The following is a 16,802-nucleotide window of genomic DNA, read 5'->3' as shown; positions in this document are numbered from 1 at the left end:
GGCCTCAGATGTTCTCAACTGATGATTTCAGTTAATTAACTGCTCAAGTAACGAAACTGAAACTTGGTAGCCAATATCTCTCTGATTTCAGTCCCGGACTTTGCTCTAGCCTTTGCTCCAGAAGTGTACTGATTAGATAATCAGAAAAGAAAGTCTTTGTGATTAGCCTACTCTACGCCTTCTGGTAGACAGCTAAAATCATGCATACCATGCTTAAGGAAAATCAGAATTTATGAAGACTAACTCTAGTACAGATTACTTATTAACCTGCCTTTGAGACAAACCCTAAAGCCAAATGAAACCAGGCACAGACAAGCAGCAAGCAGAATGTCGAGTGATATTTCCAGGAATAATGTAATTTCAACAAATGTTCACATTTTATGTGGGTTACCATTTATTGTTTGCCATCACATTACATTTATACGAGGGGCTGGCACTGCAAGTTTTCCAAATTCATAAAATACAGTACTGCTGATTTTCTCACAGTGCTTCATTGTAGGAATGTTAGTATATTTGGGCCTATTTACAACCATATTTTTGTCCACATCTGACCACGTGCCCACCTCTCATATGATGAGCAACACATTCCATATTAAGCTTCTGCAGCAACCTTTGGACGGTACTAACTAAACTTGGCCTCCCCCACGCTCTCCTAGATGTTATCATTCGTCTACACACTCACAATTTTGCACAGGTAAGGTGTGGGAGGTTGGGCTGTCTTTCCAATAGATTCCCCGTTGGCAGAGGGGTAAGGCAGGGCTGTGTTCTTGCACCGACCCTGTTTTGCCTCTTTGTCAATGGGGTAATCGATTTTTTAAATAACGTCATTAACTCAGATGCACCTAGGCTTGGTGGCAACAGGATGCCCGCGATTATGTTCGCGGATGACACCCTGTTGCTCTCAAAATCCCCTATGGGAATCCAGCGTATTTTGGAGGGGTTTGAGGCATTCTGCCGAGAACATGGTCTTGAAATAAACGCCATGAAAACGAAGTTTATGATTTTTAATCCCCCCCAAAAAGACACGTCCCAATCCGTCCATAGGCCTGAATAGACTAGAAAGAGCCTATACGTTTGAGTACCTGGGCGTGACCATCAATGATAAACTGGAATGGGGCGATCACCAGGCCAAGTCACAGCTCAGACTGGCGCAACTAACAGGGGGTATAATCAGGCTAGCAAATTCTAATAGATCATCTATTAGACCGCTAGCCCCTCCGCTGGATATTTATAGACTCCAGGCCAGAGGAGCGATCCTCTATGGCAGCGAACTTTGGGGGTATGCTTGTAAAAAAGATTTGGTTACTTTAGAAGATAAATTTCTCAGGCAACTATTAAAGCTACCGACAAGCACACCGCTCCTGCCGCTAAGGCTGGATCTGGGTCTAAAGCCCCTGAATGAAGTGGTGGGTGTGAAACCTTTAACCTTTTGGAGAAGACTATGGTCCACCCCTGAGTTAGCCAACTATAGGCAGGAATTGCAGGGATTCCTTGCTCTACCTACTATAGAGAATATTCCATGGTTCAAATATATCAAATCTGAATTTGACCGGCTGGGCCTTCCGTCCCTGTGGAGCGATCCCTTAGTCGCCTGCCAGGGTATGCTCCGGAAACATCTGGTGGCAACCTATTATGCTTGCAACCTGGCATCTCACACACAGGGCGCTCGCCCAGTCTCTTTGGCTAACACATTCCTTGTGGTGAAAGACTCTTATAGGTTTGAGCCAGTCCTTGATGATATTTTCCCAAACCTGGCCCGGAAGCTATTCCTCCAATGGCGTTACAGTACTCTTCCGTTAAGAGCATTTACGAGTAAATGGAAGCAGCCAACCCTGGAGAATTGCCCCGGCTGCAACTACAGGCTGGAAGACGAACTCCATCTAGTCTTCTTTTGTCCTGCTTACACTGCTGCCAGAAAATTCTGGGTAATCCCCTTATGTAAGAACTTAGGGTTCCGTAAATGCTCTGAGGCCTTCAGAACCCTAAAACTGACTTATCTAAAGTAATTGTGTTTGCAATGGCCAAATTTCTAGAGGCAGCTTGGCACAAGAGACTGCTTCTAATTTCTAGAGTACCGCAACTTTAGTCCCTGTTTGTGTTATTCAACGTCAAAACTATGGCACTATATGGAAGATTTTAGTTTATGATAGACCGTTATACTGCATTTAGTATCATTTTAGTATCTATGATATACTGTTTTACTGTATTTAGATCATTTTAGATTGATTGAGGGAACAAGTAGTGATTTCTGTATTGTTTTCCAGAACATGTGATGCCTTCTTTTTTGCATCTTTCGTTGGTCTGCTATTGATGTAAAAGTGTTGTTGCTTTTGTTGCATTTAATTTTATTGTATCTTTTATGGCAGATCGCCGAAATAAAGATTAATGAATCTGAATCTATTAAGCTTCTATCCACTGCCTACTTACAACCGGTTTGTGGCAAATTACATGGATGAAACCAGCGCTCCAAGATTACAAGGACATATTGCTGATTTAAAATCGGACAACTGCCTCTGGCTCCCTAGGCCATTATGTTTGGAGGCAACATTTCTGGGAACATTTCTGGCACTTTGGTTTCTGGGAATCTATTGAACACCAGTGTTAGCTGCCGCAATATTAAAGTTGGGGGGGGCGGGAAGGGGAACTAGGGGAGTAATGATTTTTTTAAAAACGTACTTGGCGAAGTGGCCACCTCGATTCTCTTTTCTGGCTTTTCTCCCAGCATGCACTGGGGCACAGGCTCCCCACACAATCCAGGAGCTGCTCTCATGCTATACCGTGCAGGAGAGCAGCGCCAGGATTGGTCTGAGCGGCGTGGTTTGCAGCTCAGACAGTGCCTAAGAGCCTGTGACATTTTTGCAACCCGGCTGTGCAACACAGCTGAATTGAAGAAACCTAAGTGTGCATGTCTATTGGCCTCCCTAAGATGGCCGGCCAAACAGACATGCGCACTTAGTCTTCCTTCCACTCCTCCCTGCTATGCTTGGCCCTGCCCATCCCTACACTGCTGGCGTCGGCTCAGTCAGTCAGAGAGCAGTGATTTTATTTTTCGCTTGACCGCTGACTGACTGACCAGTGGGATGACACTTCTCCTCCATTACGGATAAGCCTCCCCTGATGGACACACTCATATCCTGTAGTATTCCTTCCCTGGTGAGGTTAAGCATTGCCAGAGTTCTACGTCTCTGGCAGGAGAAAAGAGCCCAACAGAGTTCACCGCCATCCTTTTTTTTGGCGTTCTATGAGCATCCCTTTTCTTGGTGAGGCATCACCTAGACCTTAAACTCCACCACCACCTTGCGCTCCATGCAAGCAAATATTCTGAAATCTAGGGCCTGATTCACAAAACACTTCATAAATTTTCACCCTACAATATTACTACCTTGCATGGGTTCAGATTTGTGAATTTAAGAAATACATCAAGATTTCCACGAGTATTTCTGAAAATCTGTGATCGTTTCAGGTTCTCACTAGTAGTTCGGGTGTAATTTTGTCAATTCTTGTTTATGTCTATGTTAACATGCATAATTATACGTAGTAAATAATGGTGCATACAAAATGCCCTTGCACTACTGAAACTGCATTTCTTTTTCTCCCTGGGGAAAATGTTTTTCCCTCGTGAGGAAACCCTTTCACTAATTTCATAGCTGTTCTCAGTACAGTCCTTCCCATCAAAGGTATTTACTGCAGTACTTAAATGCATAACCCTCTAACCATTTTCAGGTTAAGAATGAATCGGAAACAGGTTTGTGAATACCCACCCACTCATTGTGTTCCTAAATTCTCCACGTCCTCGTGCCCTGGAATACCCATTCCCTGACAAAGAGCTGAATTTGTACACGCGTAATCGTACACCGTTGTCGGGCAAAATTATTTGTGAGCAATTGGCTTTATGAGTGCAGAATCGGGTTTGGTGAATTCCAAATCAGGATTTGCATCCGCAAAACAAATTATTTGCATGTGTTTGTTGGAATTACGCATTTAAAAGGCTTTGCAAATCTGACCCTGGTGGCCCTTGAGTAGTAGACGTGTTGTCTGCTTGCCTATATCACAGGGATACAATGTATGTAGCCTTGTCAGATTCCCACGAACTCTGAATTTGCAGCCACCCTCCCTATTCATAGCCGCATGGGCTCATCTTTGTCCCAAGAGAGGGTGTTAGTGTTTCTGTTCTTAGTGGTCAAATTGGAACCAAGTTCCTTTTGATCCACGGATATTCATGGCACAACCTTCTGTTAAAACTACTCTACAGTGACCTAGTATCAGCTTTATTCTTTTTACTACTATTTCCTAACGTCCTTTATTTTTATGACCTTTCCTCATTTAATAATTTGAACTAATATCCTTTTCTTTTGCATGACCTTAACTCATGTATAACTACGTCTCAGCCACCTTTATTATTAGGGTATTGTGTCCTTTATTATTATTAGGGTCTAATATTACTAGGGCTTCACCTCCTTTTTAGGTCGAGCCTAGACGAAAGCAAAAGCGAAGCTTTTGCTGTCTATAGCGAGACAACTTATGTTATCACTTTTGGGGGAATGTGGACAGCAGACTGACACGCGCTTCTCCTGCCGGAGATTTGACCTCGTGGGCGCGCTTTGGCGTCTTGGCTGCTTGTAACGTGCATCGCGGTGCGCGCGCTACACTGACGCATGCGCCTATAGCGAGACAACTTATGTTATCACTTTTGGGGGAATGTGGACAGCAAACTGACACGCGCTTCTCCTGCCGGAGATTTGACCTCGTGGGCGCGCTTTGGCGTCTTGGCTGCTTGTAACGTGCATCGCGGTGCGTGCGCTACACTGACGCATGCGCTCATACACAGCCACACACAGACACACACACACTGCATACACACATGCACTCCCCCTTAAACAGACCCACGCGCACACAGACAGACACACGCTCAGACACACTCGAACACACACATACGCGCGCGTACACCACCCCCCACTCACCGGGCTCTTTCGGTGTGTTCCGTGTCTCCTCTGCAGCGCTGGTCTTCACCCGGGCTCCCTCCTGGGACCCAGGACTTCAGATGCCGCACTCCGCTTTGGCGCCGGGGCTCGGAACGCGCATGCCCGGGCTGCTTTCTGTTCTGTGTTCCGCCGGAGAGCGCGCGACCCCGCGCAGCCCGCAAACTGCAAGCGGAAGCCGGGACAATTATTTGAGGCGTTTGTGCCGAGAATGTTGAAGAAAGGCCTGCATCATCTATGTTACAAGGTACAAAATAGCGTCCTTGCAAAACCGCGCAGCCTGCAAACCGCAAGCGGAAGCCGGGACCCCCCAAGGCCACCCCTGCAACACCTCCCACCCCGACACGCCGAAACAACCGGAGGCCCCCGCACAATGCCTGCAGCCTGCCGGAGCAAGGAGCGCCCCCTAAGCGCGCTACTCCACCGCCGACACAACCCGACCCTACGGACACGCGAACCCTATCCCCATGCACTCACTGCGGCACGCACCTTGCTGCCCTCAGCACCCCCACCAGCCGTTCTGCCCCCAGGACAGCAAACCGTGAAATCCGAACAGGGCAGCGGCCGCGCGCCCCAACACAAACCCCCCCGCAAATGTGTATTAATAGGAACGTATTAACTGACATGTGTATTTTGTTAATCTGTTGTGGATAATCAGTATTTGAGATTTAATTTCTTTGGGCTGTGTAAGAAAATGTAATGGTGAACGTATTTATGTGAAACTTGTCATTTCATGTAACAGGAGTTATACTTGTGTCGCAATCCGATCATTGGGGTTACGTTCACCACACCACACTTTTCACACCCATTACGTGTCTGTTGAATGGGAAAAGGACATAGACAATAGACACTTTCGTTCCACTTTGTGCATAGTACTACTTAGCTCACGCATTTTTACCCTATCATTCAACCTCGATGCGCAAAGTACCCCAATATATAATAGGCTCAGGAAATGTTTGCGCTCGGCTTTTCTTTTGACCTTTTAAAAAAATTGTTAGCGTGAAATCTATTGACTCTGTAAGGAGTTAAAAGTTGTTGCGCACTGCTGGTCTGGACTTGTATATTTTAAATGCAAAGCTGTTTATGACAAAACCGTCATAATTGCTGCAGACTCTACACTATAACGATTCAGAAAAGGGGGTGGTGATGAACAGAGTGTCTGAATTAAGCAGACCACTCTTACCCAGTCCAAAGATCAGGGCTTGATCCATCACCGTTATTTAGCTCACTGCCCCATCCCAGCTCAGAACCTGGCTATATGCAAATTAGTCTGTCCCTGGCCCAGTGCATCATGGGAACAGGGCAGACCAAACTACCAAGCCAATTCTTCACCAGAAAGGAGACCAGCTACCGGGGACCGGTTTCTGGCAGGGTATACTCAGATGTGAGTCCCTTGCTCATTGCACCATCAGGATTCAAGCAAGCCGGGCCGACGACGCCTGAAATGGCAGAAACCGGTCCCCGGAAGCTTGTTTCCTTCCCAGTACAAGAATTGGCTTGGTAGTTTGGTTTGCACTGTTCCCATCATGCACTGGGACAGGAACAGACTAATTTGCATATAGCCAAGTTCTGAGCTGGGATGGTGCAGTGAGCTAAAAAACGGTGATGGATCAAGCCCTGATCTTTGGACTGGGTAAGAGTGGTCTGCTTAATTCAGGCACTCTGTTCATCACCACCCCCTTTTCTGAATCGACTCTACACTATAAGGCAGACACCTCTCACTTTCTGCAGTTTCAAACATGATGCAGAGTAAAAGACACTGACATTTACAAACTGTTGACTTTTTATGCTTTTAGCCCAGGTTCATTCTTATTTTAATTACATTCCTAGCTATCCAACAACAATAACCTATTACGCTATTTTAATGTATCAATATTCTTGTATCGGTGATTTAATGCAACTAGTGGTATTTTCAATATCTGCATCATCTTTTGATATTTAGATTATGGCCGTGTCTTCTAGATAGGATGTTGTTTAACACATACATATAACAGATTTATTTAAATCATTACAATAACTGCAAGAAACAACATCTACTCAAAACATTAATAACTCCCAAAATATAATATATCCTTTTTTTCTTTCCCATTTTATTTTAACTTCTTCTCTCTTTGCCTTTGTACCTCTCATTTCCTTCTTGCCTTACACCACATCCTTTTCTTGTTGTCTTTTTTTCTCTTGCCTTCTTTCCTCTTTCTCAATTCTGATTTCCTTATTTGTCTCTTTATGCCGTTCTGTCATTCTTTTTTCTTCTCCTTTCATTCATTCATTTCACTGTTTCGTTTTTTCTTCCTTTAATTTTCTTCTAATGTATCTTTTTCCTTCACTGCCTTTCTTTTGCTCCTTTCTATATCTATTTATCCTCATTTATTTCTTCTATTTTCATATCCTATCTTTCTCTGCCTTATTTTTCTTCACAAAAGTTATTTACACAAGTTTAAGCTATTGCCATTATAAATCACAATAACTTTTATTTAAGAATTAATTATGTAAAAAATGAAGACATTGTTATTTGTAATATCAATACATTTAAGTCACGTAAATACAACACATATTGCATTACAAATGCTATAGGTGTCACATTTGCGAAAGTTAAAAGTATTGGCATTGTGAATGACAAAGCTAGTAATTTTGCTATTTTCAAAACCAACTCATAAATAAAATATTAGTCATTTACAATACCAATAGCTCAAACTTTCCTAATGCGAGACCTATTGCATTGCAAATGCTTGTTATTTGAGAGCCTGATTCCCTTTATTATTAGGGCCTCACCTCCTGTAATATCAAGTATCAGCCTTCTTTATTATTAGTGCCTTCTTTTCCTTTATCATCAGGGCTTTTCCTCTTTTGTTCTGATGGCCTGACATTGTTTATTAGTAGGGCGAACCTCCTTTATTTTTAGGGACTGCATATTTTACTATTTGAGCCTAACCTCCTTTATTACTAGGGCTTAGCCTTCTTTATTATGCGTGCCCTACCTTTTTTAGGTCTCGCCCTGGCGAAAGCGCACGAAGCGCGTTCTAGCAGTGAGACCTATAGTCGTCAGCTCTGCTTACAACCAGGCAAGAAGAGACAAGAGATGGGCATGCTCAGCACGCGCAGCCTGCCGTAATCGGATCAGGTCGCGCGCGCGCTCACCATCTCCTGTCTCCTTTAGCCTCCAACACACACAGGCACACCTCCCCCTCCTTTTGCTCACATACGCGCACACAGACACACACACGAGCGCACCTACACGCATGCACACACACCAGCGCACACATACAGAGACACACACCACACCTCCCCCCCCCCGCCGCAGCCGCCCCCACACACACAGGAGCGCACAGAGACACCTCCCCCGCCGCCACCCCCGCGCGCGCGCACACACACACACACACACACACACACACACACGCACACACACACACACACACACACACACACACACACACACACACCACCCCCCCCCCCCCCTACAACTAACCCCACTCACCGCATCGGCGCCACTCCGGACTCTGCAGCCTCTCCGGGGCTCTCCCTCGGGCATGGGAGCCCCGCGTCACCACTGCTCCTCTCTGGGCCAGCCACTCCGTGGGCGCGGGCTTCAGAAGACGGAAGTCCCGCCCCACAACATGTTTCGGTTCTGCTCACGTCTTGTTCTTTTTGTTAATGCTTGATGGCAGCACAAAAGAAATCCTATCAGTAGAGCATCAGGATGCGAGGAAAAGAGGCGGGGGTTGGGTTTCAGGGGCACTTCTGCATCTCCAGAGATAGGGTAACATGTAGAGTCGGCAGCCAGCAGTTACTTCGTTAATTTTACTGCAGATTGCTCCTATGGTTTATTTAGGCTTTAATAGCTTCGTAAAAGCGACCTGATTGGTAGTTGGGTTGTTATTGGATTGTCGCCTCGCGAGTGCGCATTGGAAGTAACTGCTTTGTCCTCCACCTTCCTCGGCCCCTCATCAACAACATTCAGATTGCGCATTTAAGGCCACTTGACATTTTCAGTTAATTGCCTTCCGTTGCTTTCCCTTTGTGTCTCCCCCGTCGGTGTGCCACTCCGTACAGATTATAGGTGTGTACGTGTTTAAAAGGCATAGGCAGTATGTTTGGTAGGAAGTTAATGTCTTGGTAAACCTCCCTCGGTAGTTTATACCCAGGTCTCTTACCTACACGCGGTTTTTAGACCACGCCTAGACAATTATCCCATGTGACCGGTTATTCGGAATTTCTGCCACCTTGTGGCTGGACAGGGGAGTATTTTGGAAGCTGTCCCCATAAATGACCATTGCTGTGCTGACGCATCCCTGCCCAGGGCCACGGCCACGGCCACTTGCTCCAATACCGCCTGAACATAATCGGGTTCTCTTCGCAACTCACGGGTACAGCTCAACTCGGAGATGGGCTCTTCTACCAAATGCTACATCACTTGCCTATTGCTATATTTATTTCATATGTGAAAAAAAACACATTGCAGTATCCATTTGGTAATGGAGAGGAGTTGTGGTCTTGCAGCCAGAGCTGCTATCTTTGGAACTAGTGAACCATGCTAGAGTCACGGTGCCGGCTCATCAACATACTGTGATTATGCTCCAATCCATCTTCGCCGACCTAACACACAAGAAATGAATCTAACTTTGCGTAATGTATGCCCTTAGCCAAGTTTGCGCTGCACTAAACAAAAAACATAAACACATCTTGCAGGGAGGAAGGCTGACGCTACAAGATGGGCACTTTAAACACTGTCAGGAGAGTGAAGATGGGAGGGGCATGTCTGACAGTGGCAGCCTAGCGGCTATGCTTTTGTGATCTCACAGAGAGTCAGTACATGTGCTTCTTTCAGATGGAGCCTTTTTTTGTTAACAAAGGAGGCTGCGCGCGAGACTGGGGAAGAAGCAGCAGCGCAAACAGCACATCGCAGCACCAGACAAAGGTGCGCAGACGCGGGGACGCTACTCGGCCGCGCTGATTCATCCTCACATAAGGGCGGCTGCGCAGCGCGTGGCCTTGGCGTTGCTTGGCTCGTGTCTAATTATGTATTGTACAAATGCCAGCTCTTTATTGTGCTGTTAAAGGCCTGCTTTATCAGTCTCGATAGTTGAAATAATTGAATTGCATTCAGATACTCTCAGATTAGGCGGGATCCGCACACATTCCGTGCTTCCGCCGTGTATCTGTGACTCCGCTGTCAGGTTTAATCGCACATTTAATGCTGTATTCATTGCACTCTGCCAGATAGTCATTTACACTCGTGAGCTGGTGCATTTATACGTTTTTTTTTAATCCTAGGTTGAGGTAAACTCATTCGTTATTTTGTGTGAACGTCTGTCACCTTCTGGCGGGGGTGACAAGCTGTCAAAGAGCGGTTAACTTACAAAACAGTGTGCAATTGAAGGTTAATCGGTGCACATAGCCAGGACCCACTGTAATTATGCGATTCTGCGCATGGTACATTTTCTGCATAGTTATGGATTTGCCACAATGCCCCCCTCACCTATTCATATAATAACCTGCTGCGTAATCTTTAGATTTTAATATAAACAAATGTTGATTCTAGCTCACTTTGATCAAGCGGTACTATACACGCGGCTACGTGGCTTTCCGCACAGTGAAAGGACCTTTCTTAAGGTTGACTGGTCATCTTTCTGTTGTTTATTGCTGTATTTTATTGTTAAACTTGTACTAATGGCAAACTAACGAAACTATCGTATCACAAAATGCGCTTCATTGCAATTTCTTGACACATAATTTAGTCAATCCTGCCACATAATTTGGTCTTACCCTGCCGCATAATTACAGTGGCGGTGAACATAGCCTATTCCCATCACATATGTACCCTGATCCAATTTATTTTTCTGTATCGCCATCACTCTATCTATCTATCGCCCTCACTCTATCTGTCTATCCATCGCCCTCACTCTCCATCGCCCTCACTCTATCTATCGCCCTCACTCTATCTATCGCCCTCACTCTATCTATCGCCCTCACTCTATCTATCGCCCTCACTCTATCTATCGCCCTCCCTCTATCTATCGCCCTCTATTGCCCTCACTCTATCTATCTATCGCGCTCCCTCCATCGCCCTCACTCTATCTATCGCCCTCCCTCTATCTATCGCCCTCCCTCCCTCTATCGCCCTCACTCTATCTATCTATCGCACTCGCTCTATCGCACTCACTCTATCTATCTATTGCATCACCACAGCATCACTCAGCACCACCACAGCATCACTCAGGGGCACCACAACATCACTATGCACTACCACCGCATCACTGAACGCCACAGCATCACTCGTCGCCACCAGAACATCACTCAACGCCACCACAGCATCAATCTGTGAAACCATTTAACAACAACTGATTCAAATATGTTCTCTCAATGTTTCAAGCTTTATTACAAATGTCACAAAAAGATGTTAATATTTCATTTCTGTTCTTGGATTTTCTAAACAATAAAATACACTGAACATAATCTTCACAAAAGTTATTCACAAACGTTTAAGCTATTGCCATTATAAATTACAATTACTTTTATTTAAGTATTAATTATTTAAAAAAATTAAAAGCCATTGTTATTTGTAATATCAGTACATCTAAGTCACGTAGATACAACACATATTACATTACAAATGCTATAGGTGTCACATTTGCAAAAGTTATAACCATTGGCATTGACAAAGCTATTAATTTTCCTATTTTCAAAACCAACACATAAATAAAAAAAAGTGTCATTTACAATACCAATAGCTCAAACTTTCCTAATGCGAGACCTATTGCATTGCAAATGCTTGTTATTATTAGGTCCTAACCCTCTTAATTATTAGGGCCTTCATTTATTAGTCCAATTTATTTTAAGGGTCTGGCATCCTTTGTTATTAGCGCATAACCTCTTTCATTATTGGAGTTAACCTCCTTTACAAGCAAGGCTTAGACTCCTTTGTTTTTAACTCTTTAACTAATTTGTTAGATCCTAAAATGGGTCAATATTGGGGGCTAACTTCCTTTATTATTAAGAAGTAGCTTCAGTTTTTTGTTGGGGTCTATAGGTCTTTATTATTAGGCCTTACCTTCTTTATTATTACATTTTACCTCCCTTATTTTTAGGGCCTGACTTCCTCTAATCTTTTGGCCTATCCTCCTTCATTATTTTGTCTTGGCCTTCTTTATTATAAGGGCCTCACCTCCTGTATTATTTTTAGGACTGAACCTCCTTTCTAAGTAGAGATTAGCCTCCTTTATTGTAACTTTATTATAACCTCCTTTGCTTTAAGGGCCTCGCCTCCCCAAGCTAGAAGCCTAGGGAAACCTTCTAACAAGCCTCCCAGTGATACAAACAGAGTGAATGTTCAAGTTTTCTTCTGCTTTGTAACATTAGTCTCTTGTTTCAGTCTGTAATGGTTGCTTCTCTCTCTGTCTCAACAGGGTAAAGCGTTTCACAAGACCGCGAGGACCGTGGAGCGAAAGACGCGATGGAGTAACATCCGACTGAAGATCTTCATCGCGGTTGGCGTGGCAGTAGTCCTAATGATCCTCATCCTGGTCCTGTACTTCACGCTCTCGGGTGGAACCCAAGAAGGAAGCAGCAGTTCCGTGGAAAAGTCTGCGAACTCCGCACCAAAGGACTCCGAGGCCCTCCCACCACCTGGACATTGAAGGAATAAAGATCCAAGATCTGGGGCCACTGCACGTCGCGGCCCCAGAATGAGCTCCCTTGGAGGAGGAGTCCATCAACTGACTCTGACCATCTGAGGAAGCGCCTTATTCTAGACTTTATTATTCCATATAAAGGGTTACGCGACATGTGCTGTTCTTTGGAACATGGGCGGACTGTACCAACTGAACAGGAGGGTCCCTCCCACGCTGTACCACCCTAGAGGTCTGGCATCTTTGAGAACTTTAGAACATTCAGAGAAGGTCACCTACCCATACCACCTGCAAAGGAAGAGCTCTTTCCCTCACAATGCCAACTACAGAGAAAGGCCACTCTGTGAACTCTGTCACCCCAGAGGAAGGGCATATTTAAAATACAGCAGAGCTGTTAGATAAGGGGCAGACTGTTTCACCCAAGACTAAGTGTCAGTTCAGATATTGCCACTCCCAGGTAAAGCCCCCTCGCCATATTGTAAAACCACCAAGGATTGTGTCACCCACAAGGAAGTGTCATACTGTACCACCTGCCAAGGGATGGTTCGTCCCTATAAACACTATTCCAGCTTTGGGAAGATGGCGCTATCCATATTCTACACCTGCAGAGGATGGGTGCATAGCAGGCTGTTTTACCTCCGAATGAACAGTCCAACCCAGGCTGTTCCACCTTTAGAGATAAGACACCGGTGATACCCAGACTGCCATTTGCTCGGCAAGGGTGCAAGTCTCCAGTGTCCCATACACAGACTATTCCATCTTCGCAAATAGGGCTCTACTCAACTGCTTCACCTTCAGAAAAAGGTTCCTGGAGATACCCAAAATGAACCACCTGGAGAATGAGGGTAATACCCCATGCTATGCCACCTATAGTGGAAGGGTCAGAGTTAAACGTTTCCATCTTCAGAGAGAGACCCTGCCCCCACCCACCCTCACCCGAGATTGTTCCACCCGCAGAGGGCGACAGCAGCCTGGGTCTGTACTGAGGAGGAGTCCCCCCGGGTCATCTCATCAGGGCTCTTGGAGCACCCCACACCCCCACCGCCCACCAGCTCCCACCCCTCTTATGTCTAAGAGCCCTAGGGCACTGCAGCTTTTGATTCACTCGGAGTAGGAGGTCTCCAGTGAAGTTTGTATTCTTCAGGCACAGGTAACAAGTCCGTGCAGCTTCCTTGGTTTCAAGTTCTCAGAGGAAAGTGCAGCGATGGGGAAGTAACAGGTTAGACAACAGCATTCTTTAGGAAAGAAACCTGCACGTTGACATGCCCTGGCTGATCTCAAGATGTGGCCGTTCATCTCCTTTCCGAAACTGGATCCTCACAACTACCACTTAATGAAATCATGACTTTATTTATGAACTTTAAAAGTGATAAAAATGTGTCTGGATATGCAGGGATGCACTGAGTAAATTATGCACAAACTGAGTTTTAACAAAACGTAGTGGGTGTTTGGAAGTTCTGCCACTGGGAATGTTCACAGTAAAATGCACCGTTAGCATCATGCATGTCTCTTGTACACCTTTATAGCTCATTGGCGACCCACCCCCATCCTCATGTGCAACCTTACTCATAAACCACATGCATGACTGAGCCCAGAGCAGGCTGTATGTGCAGAGCTACAATCACATCTCCAAACAACAGGGCTTATTTTGGGATTGGGGCAAAGTGGTGTTCAATCTAATAGTACAAATACAGTTTACCCATAAAAGCAAAGAGGGTTTACAAAATATTTATACTTCACCACAAACCTGTCTGGGAATGTTATGTTGGCATTTGTAGAGCGCACATTCTGCCATTGATGGGGCCTCATAGCACTGTTGGCTTTACAGCGGCGGCTCCCCCGTTAGGGCGTAAAAGCATGGCCCCACTGCTGAGGGCCAGCAGATGCAAACATAAAAAATAAAGTGATAAAACAATTTTATTTTTCATCATGAAGCCGAGTCTTTGGGTGGGGCCATTCTGGCGACAGCCGCAAGCTTGGAGGAGGAGTGGTGGGCATTGCAAGTGCACATGTTAGTTGAGCTGGCTCTCTTAGGATGGCCAAACCAACATGGGTACCTAGATTTCTCCAACCCTAGCTGTGTTGCACAGCGGGGTGGAGACCAGCAGGCATAGGTTCCCAGTTCCTATGGGAGCCCAAAACCAGCCGCTCATACCAATCCCAGAACTTCTCTCATGCTGGGTAATAGTATTCTCAGCATGAAAGCAGCGTCTGGATTGGCGTAAGAGAGTCTGGGAGCCTGTGCACCCGCAGCAGAAGAGCACTAAGGCGGCAAGACGGCAAACAGGTGCGTTATCCTTTTTTTTGGTTTGTTACTGTCCCCTGTGCTGCCCACCACTTTTCGCTGACAGCAGCTGTCACTGCTGACCATAGGTGTCTCACCACACCAATCTGGGATCTCCATTGGATGTCAGTCATTCTCTGATGCTGTGTTCTGAGTATTGTGTTGTGGTCCATTTGTGGTTGGGTGGCAGTGTTATGTGGAATGAGCAGTGGGCCAATGATTTTGGTGCTGCTGAGGCCTGTCAGACGGCTTTTGCCAATTACATAGGTATTTTTAGGTATGTAACTTTCCTTTTGCCTGGTTATTCAAAGCAGTCTAGACCTGGGGTTTGTGGCCGTGTGTCACATCTAAGACCTATAAGTATAAACATGCACTGGCAATACCAATAGGTCTGGCTTTAAAAGAAGGTTGTATGTTAATGTGAAGCATTACAAATAAATAGCATGGGAATTGATATGTATTTGTCTGGAAGCAAGGAACTGTAGAATAATGTTGGTGTAGGCTAAACAGTCAGCTGACAATTGCACTGTCAAGCCAGACCTTAAAATCCATGTAGTGTAATGACTGCCCCTATCATCGTGGCTGCTGCCAGAGAAAGAGAAACACAATAAAGTAGCTATCTATGTCACTTTTACAGCATTATAATGCCATGTCTGTGCCCCTGAAGGTTCAACCTCAGTGGGCTGGATAAATAAACAAAAGGATCGCAGCTGTGCGGAGGGCAAGCACTTTTTTGTGGTATTGCAAAACCTCTGCCTAATCAAAACATGTACTCCTGGATCCCAACATATGGGTTGGGCCACAGCCCCTCTTCAGTGATGTTCACATAATAGTATGATATTAATGCCAATTGTGATAATTATTTGCCGTTAGTGTCAACACTATGTGAGCCAATTGCACTAAAAGTATATCAGCATTTCTGAGAAGTCGTAAGTCCTCGCAGAAAGGCGTGGGCATTGCGTGGGCATTAAGAGGATTACCCGTGGTAATGCATACAACAAAACGTGTACCCTTCTAAAAGATCTAAAACATAACTGCTGTTTCTAGGCAGGCCAGAATATGAACATTTGTTCCACAAATGATGAACTGGAACTGAAAGAAGAACCAACCTTACACCAATATCTTGTCAGCAAAGAGAGCTGAAGTGACTCCACCTGGGCCCTGTTCCTCCTCTGCCTTCTCTGTGTGTGCTGCTGGCGGCCATGTTGGAGGTGCTGGTATAGGGGTCTGAGGAGGGTGTGTATGCATTTGACACCCTCCATGTTGTCTTTTCTGGTCTTTGGTATGAATATATGAGATTCTGTAGGTGTGTCCCCTGAATATCGAAAGTAGAATATTGTGGTATAGAAATATTGAAAACAAAAAATCACAAGCAAAATATTTAAAAGCGAAGTATGGATTTTCTATACCTAACTCAAAATATATGTACATTGATGCTTTATATATCTTCAAGGTACATACATGTGCAGTTAGGAACACTAAATCGATACTACTCTTATATGCACTTACCTTTCGATATTTTGGTCTTCGATATTTTGTCCACAATATTCTTGGACCATAATATTCCTATTTTTGATATTCAGCAGTGCAATCATTCGTGGGGAAATTGTCTGGTAATAGGAGCAGGGTCTCATGGACAGTACTTATAGGTGATATTTGCAGTTTCATTGCTGATTGTTTTATGCCAGCATTCATTGTCAGCGCTTTTACCACTCCTGGCTGGGTTCACATTTGCCCCCAAACCTTCATCAACTTGTTGCAGGTTGCTAATGCTAGTCAAAACCATCTTTATTATGCTAATGTTTTTTCAGCACTATTGCTAATTATGAACACTGCTGCTTCACTTCGAATGACTTTATAGGTTGGACTGTACATGCTGATGGACCTTGAACTAGGAAGAAGAAGAAAGAGCAC

General features: G+C 45.0%; 1 protein-coding gene across 1 annotated transcript in view; it reads left to right on the top strand.

Moving 5' to 3' along the window:
• The window catches only part of VAMP5 (vesicle associated membrane protein 5), a 66,207-nt gene extending 52,103 nt beyond the window's left edge, over positions 1-14,104 (top strand). The window contains exon 3 of the mRNA XM_078666883.1: positions 12,383-14,104. Coding sequence (XP_078523009.1) covers positions 12,383-12,613 — 231 coding nt within the window. The 3' untranslated portion in view covers positions 12,614-14,104. The remainder of the gene's footprint in view (positions 1-12,382) is intronic.
• The last annotated feature ends 2,698 nt before the right edge of the window (positions 14,105-16,802 follow it).

Source organism: Lissotriton helveticus, chromosome 11 (assembly GCF_964261635.1).
Source record: "Lissotriton helveticus chromosome 11, aLisHel1.1, whole genome shotgun sequence".
Classification (NCBI taxonomy): Eukaryota; Metazoa; Chordata; class Amphibia; order Caudata; family Salamandridae; genus Lissotriton; species Lissotriton helveticus.
This window is presented reverse-complemented; position numbering and strand designations above follow the sequence as displayed.